At 45.4% G+C, this 13,988-nt stretch overlaps 1 protein-coding gene across 3 annotated transcripts; it reads right to left on the minus strand.

Moving 5' to 3' along the window:
* Nucleotides 1-262: 262 nt before the first annotated feature.
* On the minus strand, nucleotides 263-10,495 carry nosip (nitric oxide synthase interacting protein). Of its 3 annotated transcripts, XM_079253244.1 has the most exons (10): nucleotides 10,446-10,495; nucleotides 9,215-9,326; nucleotides 3,276-3,381; nucleotides 2,993-3,074; nucleotides 2,059-2,194; nucleotides 1,856-1,986; nucleotides 1,458-1,574; nucleotides 1,216-1,286; nucleotides 667-775; nucleotides 263-587 (listed from the first exon to the last, which is right to left on the minus strand). In XM_079253244.1, exons 2-10 carry the CDS (start codon nucleotides 9,282-9,284, stop codon nucleotides 516-518), a joined length of 894 nt encoding a protein of 297 aa, XP_079109370.1. In that variant the 5' UTR covers nucleotides 9,285-9,326; nucleotides 10,446-10,495; the 3' UTR covers nucleotides 263-515. The 3 variants fall into 3 exon arrangements, with proteins under 3 accessions (XP_079109370.1, XP_079109368.1, XP_079109369.1); XM_079253242.1 differs by having other exon boundaries at nucleotides 1,856-2,194; XM_079253243.1 differs by having other exon boundaries at nucleotides 1,856-2,194; nucleotides 9,215-9,321; nucleotides 10,446-10,486.
* Between the last annotated feature and the right edge of the window lie 3,493 nt (nucleotides 10,496-13,988).

Here is a 13,988-nt window from a genome sequence, read left to right on the forward strand (position 1 = left end):
GGAGGACTGGAGACTGGAGGGAGGACTGGAGGACTGGAGGGAGGACTGGAGGACTGGAGGGAGGACTGGAGACTGGAGGGAGGACTGGAGGACTGGAGGGAGGACTGGAGGGAGGACTGGAGGACTGGAGGGAGGACTGGAGGACTGGAGACTGGAGGGAGGACTGGAGGGAGGACTGGAGGGAGGACTGGAGGACTGGAGGGAGGACTGGAGGGAGGACTGGAGGGAGGACTGGAGGACTGGAGGGAGGACTGGAGGGAGGACTGGAGGACTGGAGACTGGAGGGAGGACTGGAGGACTGGAGACTGGAGGGAGGACTGGAGGACTGGAGACTGGAGGGAGGACTGGAGGACTGGAGACTGGAGGGAGGACTGGAGACTGGAGGGAGGACTGGAGGACTGGAGACTGGAGGGAGGACTGGAGGACTGGAGACTGGAGGGAGGACTGGAGGACTGGAGGGAGGACTGGAGGATGCCCCGTCTTCAGGAGGACCGTCCAACTCGTCCTCCACTGTGTCAGGCCTGCATCACTGGACGAGCCTCTTTAGCTCGGAGATCCACTCCAGAACCAGAGAAGCCGGTTCCTCCCTGTTGGAACCCAACAGAACATTAGAACCACAGTACCTTGGGTGATATCTGAAGAACCAGAACCAGAACCAGAACGTACCCTCTGCAGAGGAATGATGTCTCTGTCCGTCAGTTTGTCTCCAGTCACAGGGTCCACCATGTCCTTCCTGATCAGCTTCTCCATGCACTCCTGGGTCACCACAGAACCCCTGGAACAGGACAGAGACCCTCAGTCCAACTGACCAGAACCGGGACACTCAGTCCCACACCAGGGTTGTCACAGAACCGATACCGACCCGCCGACAAGGTGACCCGGGACCAGGGACCAGGCGGCCCGGGGACCAGGCGACCCGGGGACCAGGGACCAGGCGGCCCGGGGACCAGGCGACCTGGGGACCAAGCGGCCCGGGACCAGGTGACCAGTGACCAGGCGGCCCGGGACCAGGCGACCAGGCTTTCCGGGACCAGGTGACCCGGGGACCAGGCGGCCCGGGACCAGTGACCAGGCGGCCCGGGGACCACATGTAATGTAGACGTGACCTGAGTGTGGTGTGGGCGTGGTTTGAATGCGATGTGGGCGTGGTCTGAGTGAGATGTGGGCGTGGTCTGAGTGAGATGTGGGCGTGGTCTGAGTGAGACTGGAACTTACGAAGGCCTCAGGACAGCACAGGGGACACTGTTTCCCAGGACGTCTCTGGTCACGGCGCACACGTACCTCTCCTGTGGAGACACATTGTGGTCACATGACACGCTGGAGTCGTTTATCTGACTGAAGCAGACGATCAATCGGATCAGGAGCCATGGATCCATAACTGAATGATCAGTAGGTTTCCATCTGGTCGTGTTCCCGGTGCGATGAAGAACAGGCGGAAGGACGCCAAGTCAACCCACCTGCCGGTTGAGCAGGGCCACCCGGTCCAGACTGGGGTCCAGGGGGGTGAAGCGCACCGCTATGAGCTCATTCATCCTAATTGGACGTCCAGACATGGGACACAACACGGCTTTACTCTGATGAGACAGAGGAACATCATCAGTCACCATGGTTACAGTATGAAGTGTGACCGGATTGGTCCAGCTGAGGACTGGAGGACTAGACTCTCAGAAACTAGCTGACTTAAATAAAGAGTAGAAGAAGAGGTCCGCCATCCATCAGGAGAAGATGCTGAAGCGGCGGGTGGAGGCGAAGCCCAGCAGGACGTCTGTGTGGACACGTCTCTCTGAAGACATCACATCCTGGAAACTTTCCTCTGCCTGGAAAGTTTTGGGGAACACCAGAGCATCGGACTCACCGGTTTCTTCAGGAGGGTGGGTTTGGCCTCGGGGGTCAGCGAGGGGATCCAGAAACTGGGCAGGCTCTGGCTGGAACTGGTAGCTGGTTCTGAGCCGCTCTGGGACTTACTGGTCTCGCCGTCTTTCTGTCCTGAAGGGAAAAGCTGGGAGTCAGCGACATTTAACTGGGAGGTTCCAGTTAGAGGACCAAGACGTGACCTACCGGATGTGAACGGGTTGATGGGTTTGGACACGATGGTGTTCTCACTGGTTTTAAACCTCTCCACCTGCTGGCGCTGCTCCGACGTGGACTCCAGCTGCCTGCTGCTCTTCTGAGCTTGTTTTTGCTTCTCGTATGCCTGCGAGGCGAAACCATCGTCACGTCATGACGCAGTTCTCAGTCCTCACATTTCCACCATTATTTATCACATCTTCATCACCATCACTACCATGTTGCTAAGAGACCTCTATTTCCACCTGGACATGATGATGAAGACACTTCCTGTCCACCAATCAGAGAGTTTAAACTGACGGTAACGTCCAATCAGGAGCAGCCAAAGATCAACAAGTGATGAGAAAAGCAGGAAAATAATGATCCTCTATGGCTGGAATAAAGCCAAGAAGACGTTTGGGATGCAGCTGAGGTGGAGGTGCTGCAGTGAGGACAGCAGGGAGATAGTAGCAGGAAGACGTGTGGAAACATGGAAACAGTGTGTGTCTGTGTGTGTGTGTTTCAGATGAGAAAAGGCTTGGTTGCTGTTGATACGTGTGTGTTATTTCTACAAACTTCTGGTTTCTCTTTATGCTGCTTTATCTGTTTATACATTCATTTTACATCATTTTAGCCTCAGAATCTGAATCAGGCTGGAAACGTCCCATCTCCGTGGAAACTATCCGTCTCCGTGGAAACGCTACTGAACCAGTGACTGCACCGCCTGCTCTGTCCGCATTTCTCTCATGTTGGATGTTACAAACGTAACGTTTGTCCCGTGAATCTGACAGATTATTTCACTGGATCAGAACATGAACCGTGTTATCTGGGTGTTTTCTTGAGTATGAACAGCAGAGTTCCTGAGACCACGTCTCCACAGATACCAGATAAGCCTGGTCCAGAAGCAGGTCCTCAGCTGTTAAACAACATCATGACATGAACCTACCTTCATCTTTTTGGCGATTTCTGTCTTGCGGTGGAGAAGGAACTCCAGAATGGCCTGTTTCTCATACAGATATCCATCTGGGCTGCAGACGGCAGACATGGTGAGAAGCATGACGTGTTGCTACATGATTAAAGTAAACAAACAGCTTGATCATCTTGTCATATTTTTATGTGCGATAAGAAAAACCTCCTGAATAAATCCCTGTGTGAGGACTCTGAACTGGTTTAGTCTTTCTAAACATCTGGTGTTTAAGCTGGCGGACATGTTGGAGAGCGGAACGTACGTCACCACCGGGTCCTGGCAGGGCTGGAGAGACAGGCAGCAGCAGTCAAAGTCTTTGATGGCGTCTTTACCCAAGCGGACGCTCTGAGTCCCATAACCAGAGGAAGCTGGGGAAGGACATGTTGACATGTTTACACCAGAGGAAGCTGTTTGTGACGAGGGTCTGGAGATCCACCTGCAGAGACTCTGATAATTACAACATTTACCATTTAAACCAGTACAGACCAGCTCATCCCAGTTCAGGCTCACCATCCAGAACATTCCAGGTCATTTTAAAATGTTACTTTATTGCAACTCCCCCCCCCTCCCGATGTGTCCTAAGAGTTTATGGCTTTCCGATGGTACTGAGGCCAGAGAGACGTTCAGGAGCAGGACAGGGTTCCAGTTCCTGGAGGGAACTTTTCAGGCCACTCAGCACAGAATCTAAAGGCCAAAAACTACTGACAAGAAAGTACATAGACTCCTTTCCACCTGCAGAGAGCGGTTACCACCCTGGTGGGTGGAAAGTGGCCACTGGCCTCAAGCAGACTAAGGATAACGTGGTCACAAATGTCGGAAAAATAAACTGAAAAACACAGAATATATACGCGTAGCCAATACCCCGCCGAGAGGGTACGGAGCTGGTCCACTGTTCCAGGACAAAAACCACACAGTCCCTTCCGGGATTAGACTGTTCTCCTCTCATTCCGGGATTAGACTGTTCTCCTCACATTCCGGGATTAGACTGTTCTCCTCACATTCCGGGATTAGACTGTTCTCCTCACATTCCGGGATTAGACTGTTCTCCTCACATTCCGGGATTAGACTGTTCTCCTCACATTCCGGGATTAGACTGTTCTCCTCTCATTCCGGGATTAGACTGTTCTCCTCTCATTCCGGGATTAGACTGTTCTCCTCTCATTCCGGGATTAGACTGTTCTCCTCACATTCCGGGATTAGACTGTTCTCCTCACATTCCGGGATTAGACTGTTCTCCTCACATTCCGGGATTAGACTGTTCTCCTCTCATTCCGGGATTAGACTGTTCTCCTCACATTCCGGGATTAGACTGTTCTCCTCACATTCCGGGATTAGACTGTTCTCCTCTCATTCCGGGATTAGACTGTTCTCCTCTCATTCCGGGATTAGACTGTTCTCCTCTCATTCCGGGATTAGACTGTTCTCCTCTCATTCCGGGATTAGACTGTTCTCCTCTCATTCCGGGATTAGACTGTTCTCCTCTCATTCCGGGATTAGACTGTTCTCCTCTCATTCCGGGATTAGACTGTTCTCCTCTCATTCCGGGATTAGACTGTTCTCTTCTCATTCCGGGATTAGACTGTTCTCCTCTCATTCCGGGATTAGACTGTTCTCCTCTCATTCTGGGATTAGACTGTTCTCCTCTCAGTCTGGGATTAGACTGTTCTCCTCTCAGTCTGGGATTAGACTGCTCTCCTCTCAGTGTGGGATTAGACTGCTCTCCTCTCAGTGTGGGATTAGACTGTTCTCCTCTCAGTCTGGGATTAGACTGTTCTCCTCTCATTCCGGGATTAGACTGTTCTCCTCTCATTCCGGGATTAGACTGTTCTCCTCACATTCCGGGATTAGACTGTTCTCCTCACATTCCGGGATTAGACTGCTCTCCTCTCAGTCTGGGATTAGACTGTTCTCCTCTCATTCTGGGATTAGACTGTTCTCCTCTCATTCTGGGATTAGACTGTTCTCCTCTCATTCTGGGATTAGACTGTTCTCATCTCGTTCTGGGATTAGACTGTTCTCCTCTCATTCCGGGATTAGACTGTTCTCCTCTCATTCCGGGATTAGACTGTTCTCCTCTCAGTCTGGGATTAGACTGTTCTCCTCTCATTCTGGGATTAAACTGTTCTCCTCTCATTCTGGGATTAGACTGTTCTCATCTCGTTCTGGGATTAGACTGTTCTCCTCTCATTCTGGGATTAGACGGTTCTCCTCTCATTCTGGGATTAGACTGTTCTCATCTCGTTCTGGGATTAGACTGTTCTCCTCTCATTCTGGGATTAGACTGTTCTCCTCTCATTCCGGGATTAGACTGTTCTCCTCTCATTCCGGGATTAGACTGTTCTCTCATTCTGGGATTAGACTGTTCTCCTCTCATTCTGGGATTAGACTGTTCTCCTCTCATTCTGGGATTAGACTGTTCTCCTCTCATTCTGGGATTAGACTGTTCTCCTCTCATTCTGGGATTAGACTGTTCTCCTCTCATTCCGGGATTAGACTGTTCTCATCTCGTTCTGGGATTAGACTGTTCTCCTCTCATTCCGGGATTAGACTGTTCTCCTCTCATTCTGGGATTAGACTGTTCTCCTCTCACTCTGGGATTACACTGTTCTCCTCTCATTCTGGGATTAGACTGTTCTCTCATTCTGGGATTAGACTGTTCTCCTCTCATTCCGGGATTAGACTGTTCTCCTCTCATTCCGGGATTAGACTGTTCTCCTCTCATTCTGGGATTAGACTGTTCTCCTCTCATTCCGGGATTAGACTGTTCTCTCATTCTGGGATTAGACTGTTCTCCTCTCATTCTGGGATTAGACTGTTCTCCTCTCATTCTGGGATTAGACTGTTCTCCTCTCATTCCGGGATTAGACTGTTCTCCTCTCATTCCGGGATTAGACTGTTCTCCTCTCATTCCGGGATTAGACTGTTCTCCTCTCATTCCGGGATTAGACTGTTCTCCTCTCATTCCGGGATTAGACTGTTCTCCTCTCATTCCGGGATTAGACTGTTCTCCTCTCATTCCGGGATTAGACTGTTCTCCTCTCATTCCGGGATTAGACTGTTCTCTTCTCATTCCGGGATTAGACTGTTCTCCTCTCATTCCGGGATTAGACTGTTCTCCTCTCATTCTGGGATTAGACTGTTCTCCTCTCAGTCTGGGATTAGACTGTTCTCCTCTCAGTCTGGGATTAGACTGCTCTCCTCTCAGTCTGGGATTAGACTGCTCTCCTCTCAGTGTGGGATTAGACTGCTCTCCTCTCAGTGTGGGATTAGACTGCTCTCCTCTCAGTGTGGGATTAGACTGCTCTCCTCTCAGTGTGGGATTAGACTGTTCTCCTCTCAGTCTGGGATTAGACTGTTCTCCTCTCAGTCTGGGATTAGACTGTTCTCCTCTCAGTCTGGGATTAGACTGCTCTCCTCTCAGTCTGGGATTAGACTGCTCTCCTCTCAGTCTGGGATTAGACTGCTCTCCTCTCAGTGTGGGATTAGACTGCTCTCCTCTCAGTGTGGGATTAGACTGCTCTCCTCTCAGTGTGGGATTAGACTGTTCTCCTCTCAGTCTGGGATTAGACTGTTCTCCTCTCATTCCGGGATTAGACTGTTCTCATCTCGTTCTGGGATTGGACTGTTCTCCTCTCAGTCTGGGATTAGACTGTTCTCTTCTCAGTCTGGGATTAGACTGCTCTCCTCTCAGTCTGGGATTAGACTGTTCTCCTCTCAGTCTGGGATTAGACTGTTCTCCTCTCATTCCGGGATTAGACTGTTCTCCTCTCATTCCGGGATTAGACTGTTCTCCTCACATTCCGGGATTAGACTGTTCTCCTCACATTCCGGGATTAGACTGCTCTCCTCTCAGTCTGGGATTAGACTGTTCTCCTCTCATTCTGGGATTAGACTGTTCTCCTCTCATTCTGGGATTAGACTGTTCTCATCTCGTTCTGGGATTAGACTGTTCTCCTCTCATTCCGGGATTAGACTGTTCTCCTCTCATTCCGGGATTAGACTGTTCTCCTCTCATTCCGGGATTAGACTGTTCTCCTCTCATTCTGGGATTAGACTGTTCTCCTCTCATTCTGGGATTAGACTGTTCTCATCTCGTTCTGGGATTAGACTGTTCTCCTCTCAGTCTGGGATTAGACTGTTCTCCTCTCATTCTGGGATTAAACTGTTCTCCTCTCATTCTGGGATTAGACTGTTCTCATCTCGTTCTGGGATTAGACTGTTCTCCTCTCATTCTGGGATTAGACGGTTCTCCTCTCATTCTGGGATTAGACTGTTCTCATCTCGTTCTGGGATTAGACTGTTCTCCTCTCATTCCGGGATTAGACTGTTCTCCTCTCATTCTGGGATTAGACTGTTCTCCTCTCATTCTGGGATTAGACTGTTCTCCTCTCATTCTGGGATTAGACTGTTCTCCTCTCATTCTGGGATTAGACTGTTCTCCTCTCATTCCGGGATTAGACTGTTCTCCTCTCATTCCGGGATTAGACTGTTCTCCTCTCATTCCGGGATTAGACTGTTCTCCTCTCATTCCGGGATTAGACTGTTCTCCTCTCATTCCGGGATTAGACTGTTCTCCTCTCATTCCGGGATTAGACTGTTCTCCTCTCATTCCGGGATTAGACTGTTCTCCTCTCATTCCGGGATTAGACTGTTCTCTTCTCATTCCGGGATTAGACTGTTCTCCTCTCATTCCGGGATTAGACTGTTCTCCTCTCATTCTGGGATTAGACTGTTCTCCTCTCAGTCTGGGATTAGACTGTTCTCCTCTCAGTCTGGGATTAGACTGCTCTCCTCTCAGTCTGGGATTAGACTGCTCTCCTCTCAGTGTGGGATTAGACTGCTCTCCTCTCAGTGTGGGATTAGACTGCTCTCCTCTCAGTGTGGGATTAGACTGCTCTCCTCTCAGTGTGGGATTAGACTGTTCTCCTCTCAGTCTGGGATTAGACTGTTCTCCTCTCAGTCTGGGATTAGACTGTTCTCCTCTCAGTCTGGGATTAGACTGCTCTCCTCTCAGTCTGGGATTAGACTGCTCTCCTCTCAGTCTGGGATTAGACTGCTCTCCTCTCAGTGTGGGATTAGACTGCTCTCCTCTCAGTGTGGGATTAGACTGCTCTCCTCTCAGTGTGGGATTAGACTGTTCTCCTCTCAGTCTGGGATTAGACTGTTCTCCTCTCATTCCGGGATTAGACTGTTCTCATCTCGTTCTGGGATTGGACTGTTCTCCTCTCAGTCTGGGATTAGACTGTTCTCTTCTCAGTCTGGGATTAGACTGCTCTCCTCTCAGTCTGGGATTAGACTGTTCTCCTCTCAGTCTGGGATTAGACTGTTCTCCTCTCATTCCGGGATTAGACTGTTCTCCTCTCATTCCGGGATTAGACTGTTCTCCTCACATTCCGGGATTAGACTGTTCTCCTCACATTCCGGGATTAGACTGCTCTCCTCTCAGTCTGGGATTAGACTGTTCTCCTCTCATTCTGGGATTAGACTGTTCTCCTCTCATTCTGGGATTAGACTGTTCTCCTCTCATTCTGGGATTAGACTGTTCTCATCTCGTTCTGGGATTAGACTGTTCTCCTCTCATTCCGGGATTAGACTGTTCTCCTCTCATTCCGGGATTAGACTGTTCTCCTCTCAGTCTGGGATTAGACTGTTCTCCTCTCATTCTGGGATTAAACTGTTCTCCTCTCATTCTGGGATTAGACTGTTCTCATCTCGTTCTGGGATTAGACTGTTCTCCTCTCATTCTGGGATTAGACGGTTCTCCTCTCATTCTGGGATTAGACTGTTCTCATCTCGTTCTGGGATTAGACTGTTCTCCTCTCATTCCGGGATTAGACTGTTCTCCTCTCATTCCGGGATTAGACTGTTCTCTCATTCTGGGATTAGACTGTTCTCCTCTCATTCTGGGATTAGACTGTTCTCCTCTCATTCTGGGATTAGACTGTTCTCCTCTCATTCTGGGATTAGACTGTTCTCCTCTCATTCTGGGATTAGACTGTTCTCCTCTCATTCCGGGATTAGACTGTTCTCATCTCGTTCTGGGATTAGACTGTTCTCCTCTCATTCCGGGATTAGACTGTTCTCCTCTCATTCTGGGATTAGACTGTTCTCCTCTCACTCTGGGATTACACTGTTCTCCTCTCACTCTGGGATTACACTGTTCTCTCATTCTGGGATTAGACTGTTCTCCTCTCAGTTTACCTGTGTCCTTCTTCTTCTCGTGGTAGGTGTACACAGCTCCTGCAGTGCAGTTCTTCCCGTGACGAGTCATTTCTTCTTCTTTGGTTTGCAGAAGTGAATCAGCGGATCTAGACTGGAACAAAGACACATTTAAAAAAAAAAAAAAAGAAAAAAAAGAACTGGAACATAAAAGTGTTTTCTAGAACTGGAACTTAGAATTGCTCTTCTAGAACTGCTACATATAACTGTTTTCCTAGAACTGGAATACAGAACATATTTCAAGAACTAGAACATAGAATTGTTTTTCTAGAACTGGAGCATAGAATTGCTTTTCTAGAACTGGAACATAGAACTGTTTTTCTAGAGCATAGAATTGTTTTTCTAGAACTGGAACATAGAACTGTTTTTCTGAAGCATAGAACTGTTTTTCTAGAACTGGAGCATAGAATTTCTTTTGAAGAACTGGAACATAGAACTGTTTTTCTAAAGCATAGAACTGTTTTTCTAGAACTGGAACAGAGCTGTTTTTTTTCGAACTGGAACATAGAACTGTTTTTCTGAAGCATAGAACTGTTTTTCTGAAGCATAGAACTGTTTTTCTAGAACTGGAGCATAGAATTTCTTTTGAAGAACTGGAACATAGAATTGCTTTTCTCGAACTGGAACATAGAACTGTTTTTCTAAAGCATAGAACTGTTTTTCTAGAACTGGAACATAGAACTGTTTTTCTAGAACTGGAACATAGAATCGCTTTTCAAGAACTGGAACATAGCATTGCTTTTCTAGAACTGGAACATAGAACTGTTTTTATAAAACTGGGACATAGAACGTTTTTGTCGAACTGGAACACAGAACTGTTTTTCTAGAACTGGAACATAGAATGGCTTTTGTAGAACTGGAACATAGAATTGGTTCTTGTAGAACTGGAACATAGAACTTTTTGTTTGTTTGTTTTTTTTACAAATTGGAACATAGAACTTTTTTTCCCTAGAACTCGAGCATAGAATTGCTTTTCTTGAACTGGAACATAGAACTAGTTTTCTAGAACTGGAACATCGAACTATTTTTATGTCGATCTGAGATGCTAATGTTAGCTGCTAACGTAAACAGTCCGACTGTTTCAGGTCACTTTCCATCAGAAAACATTCAGCAGCGAGTTAACAGTGCTGCTAACTAAGCTACTGTTAACAGAACCACCAGAAAATATAGATCTATATGTTTAACACACAGACTGTTTATAAAAAAGGTTTACCACGGACTCTTCTTCTTCTTCTTCTTCTTCTTCTTCTTCTTCGTGCTTATTGGCAGTTGGCCGAGCCAGTTAAAATGCATATTACCGCTGACTAGCGGACCGACGGTAGAAGGACGCTGACGCAAAAACCATACTCTTCATTAATTTACTTAAAGTCTTAAAAATGTCAGGATTAAAGATATTTCATTTATTTTAAATACTTGAAAAGTATAGAAGTGTAATTTTCTTATGAAATGTCTGTTTTATGTTTTCTGCATCAAAACGAGTGACTTTAGTTCTTATTTACATTCTACAGGCGACGTTGAGTGTCTGGAAAGGCGCACAACAAATAAAATGTATTTCCTTGTTTTAAGTGTGGTTGAGACCAGTCTAACCTGTTCCTAAACAATGAACATGCTATTTTACTTTTTTATTCAGTCCTCCTTCCCCATGGCACAACCTTGCATTTGGTTTAGTTGCGCTGCATTAATTGTTTAAATCAGCCATATTCAATATCAAATATCTGATCGAACACTTCTTTAATATTAAGATTCCAATCTCCTGATACAGAACATGACATTTGCTCGCAGTTTTCAGAGTTTCCGGTCGTAAAATTGATTGTGAAGCATCTTTTCTTTCTGTCAGATGATTGGGTCAGTCAGATGTTGTCATGAGGCTGACAGATCAGACGATGAGGTTTTGTTCTGATATTTTACTGGTTTAAAGCAGATTATTGCACATTCTTTTAATACAATGTTCCTTTTTCTTTTTTCATTTAATAAATGTGCAATATTTTATATTAATCTTTAATTTAATATTTTGTCATTTTAAAAAGATTTATTCATTCTAATTTCTGACTAATTTAATCATCAAACTAATATTGTTTCAAAAGTATTTTATTCTAAGAAGTGATGTTCTTGAGTTTTATTTGTATTTTATACCTTTGTATAAAATACAAAGGTATTTTATACAAATATGCTGTTACATATGCCTAACGGTTATAAATGCTTGTTAAACGTAACAACCGTCCACTCCTCTCTGACCAACATGTTGGATGCGTTGCCTAGCAACAAGCTGAACTGGTTAATTAGGTGACATGAGATATTGATTTTTAATGTAATTGATTTGTAAAAAAATATTAAAAATTCAAATAAAACTTTTCTATTGAACTTTCTGTGTCTTTTTTTTTTTTTTTTTATAAAACTTTTGTTCGATATTTTGTCCATTTTGTCTTATTTTAGTTTGAGCTATTTTTTCTTTTTTAATGGGAGGGTCTAAATATGAGGATGACTGTATATTCAACATTATTGCTTGTTTACGGTAAGCCTTAAAAACTTTACAAATTCCGTTGGCTAAATAGTTATAAATATTGCATCTGTTGGGTTTTTTATACACAAACTTATGAAGGAAACATGGCGCCAAGGGCTTAGAAGGTTGGGACGGGTGGGACTAGAAAATCCCTGAGAGCACAAACATCTGCCATGCACAAAGAGTCCTTTTAAAAAGCTGCTGTGTCCAAACGGTGATCCGGATCAACACCAGAATTTAATCTGTTCTTCCTTTTCACCTTTCCAACAAGTCGTAAAAATTTCATAAAAATCCGTCCATAACTTTCTGAGTTATGTTGAACACAAACAGATAAACGTCGGTGAAAACATGACCGCCTTGGCAGAGGTTATAAGACAAAATAAACAAAAATAAACAAAAATATGCTAATGAGGACGATGTCTCCATATAAACAACTTTATGTGAAGTGATCCATGTCTGGTCTGATGCTGCTGGAGCGGGCAGAAAGAAGGCAGCCTGGAGAACAGAGTCACCATTTCTGGAAAGATGTAAGAATCCAGATAGAAAAGGTGATTTCATCAGGAGGCATCAAATCCAGCTTGGGATGGAGGAAGGAGAGTCTGCTGTAGAAACTAAAGTAAAATTGTAAGAAATACTTTCACACAGGTCACACACCTCTCTACATGTATGATCCAGTTCAGACATGACCGCTGTATGTGTTACATAATGTGTATCTTATGTTTCAGGGCCTGTTTTATGCGAAGCTATGCAACAGGTTATAAATGAGACGCCTGGACTGGGAGCTATGGGATCACCACTAGAGAATATCCATCTCTGTGGATCCAGATGTCCTCCAGTGAGGATATCAGCAGTCCCCAGTAGGGAGATGCTGTTTTTTTTTTATTCCATTTCCTTCCTATCGAGGTTCACTTGAAAGGAAATGAACAGGCTTTGTCACGGTATCCATGACAACAAGCCCAAATGTTTAAACAGAGAAATGATCCAGCAGGTGACTTTGTCTGATTAGTGTGTAAAATGTTTCAGTCCTGCTGGAAGAATCTGTGTTTTCCTGCTCTGCAACATGTTGATGCGGACGCCAAGCAGCCGCCATGCTGCCATGTTTACCTGATATGACTGTCAGTGTGTGAGCAGCATTTCCTGCTTCTGTGGCGGGGAACTTCCTGTTAGCTCACTGCTAACAGTCCACGTCTGTGTCTGCAGCTGCACAGAAACAAAATGAAATCTTCTCTGTTCAGACTAAGGAGCAACGTTTAAGTGGCTGCCGAGGTTCTGTGCTCTAACGTGCAGAACAGACAGCCTTCTGTCCATCCACCAGGACCAACGACACAAACACAGAGGATATGATAAGAGTTATCAGGGAAGAGTCAGATAACAGCCAGCTCCACTTCGGACCATATAAGGCCAGACGACATGTTTGTCCAGCAGTTTGGAGTTAATGATGTGGTGAGATGTGGATGTTGTGTCTGATAAGACGAATTAAAGCTCCCACATAAACAACCATCCCCCATGGACGCCCACACCCAGCACTTCAATCAGGACCTTCCTCTGCAGCTGCACTTTGACCACAAGCTTCAAGACTTTATTAAAATATTTTTGTCAAAATAATATGAACTGAATGTAATAAAAGAAAACTAGTCACAGTGCTGGTAATAAAAGAAAAACTGGTTAACATGATGGTAATAAAGGAAAACTAGTCATGGTGCTGGTAATAAAAGAAAACTAGTCACCATGCTGGTAATAAAAGAAAACTAGTCAATGTGCTGGTAATAAAAGAAAACTAGTCAACATGCAGGTAATGAAAGAAAATTGGTCAACATGCTGGTAATAAAATAAAACTAGTCAACATGCTGGTAACAAAAGAAAACTAGTCAACATGCAGGTAATGAAAGAAAACTGGTCACCATGCTGGTAATAAAAGAAAACTAGTCAACGTGCTGGTAATAAAAGAAAAACTGGTTAACATGATGGTAATAAAATAAACTGGTCAACATGCTGGTAATAAAGGAAAACTAGTCACAGTGCTGGTAATAAAGGAAAACTAGTCACAGTGCTGGTAATAAAGGAAAACTAGTCAATGTGCTGGTAACAAATGAAAAAACTAGTCAACATGCAGGTAATGTAAGAAAACTGGTCAACATGCTGGTAATAAAAGAAAACTAGTCAACATGCTGGTAATAAAAGAAAACTAGTCAATGTGCTGGTAACAAAAGAAAACTAGTCAACATGCAGGTAATGAAAGAAAACTGGTCAACATGC

Source organism: Telmatherina bonti (genome assembly GCF_933228915.1).
Source record: "Telmatherina bonti genome assembly, chromosome: 14".
NCBI lineage: Eukaryota > Metazoa > Chordata > Actinopteri > Atheriniformes > Telmatherinidae > Telmatherina > Telmatherina bonti.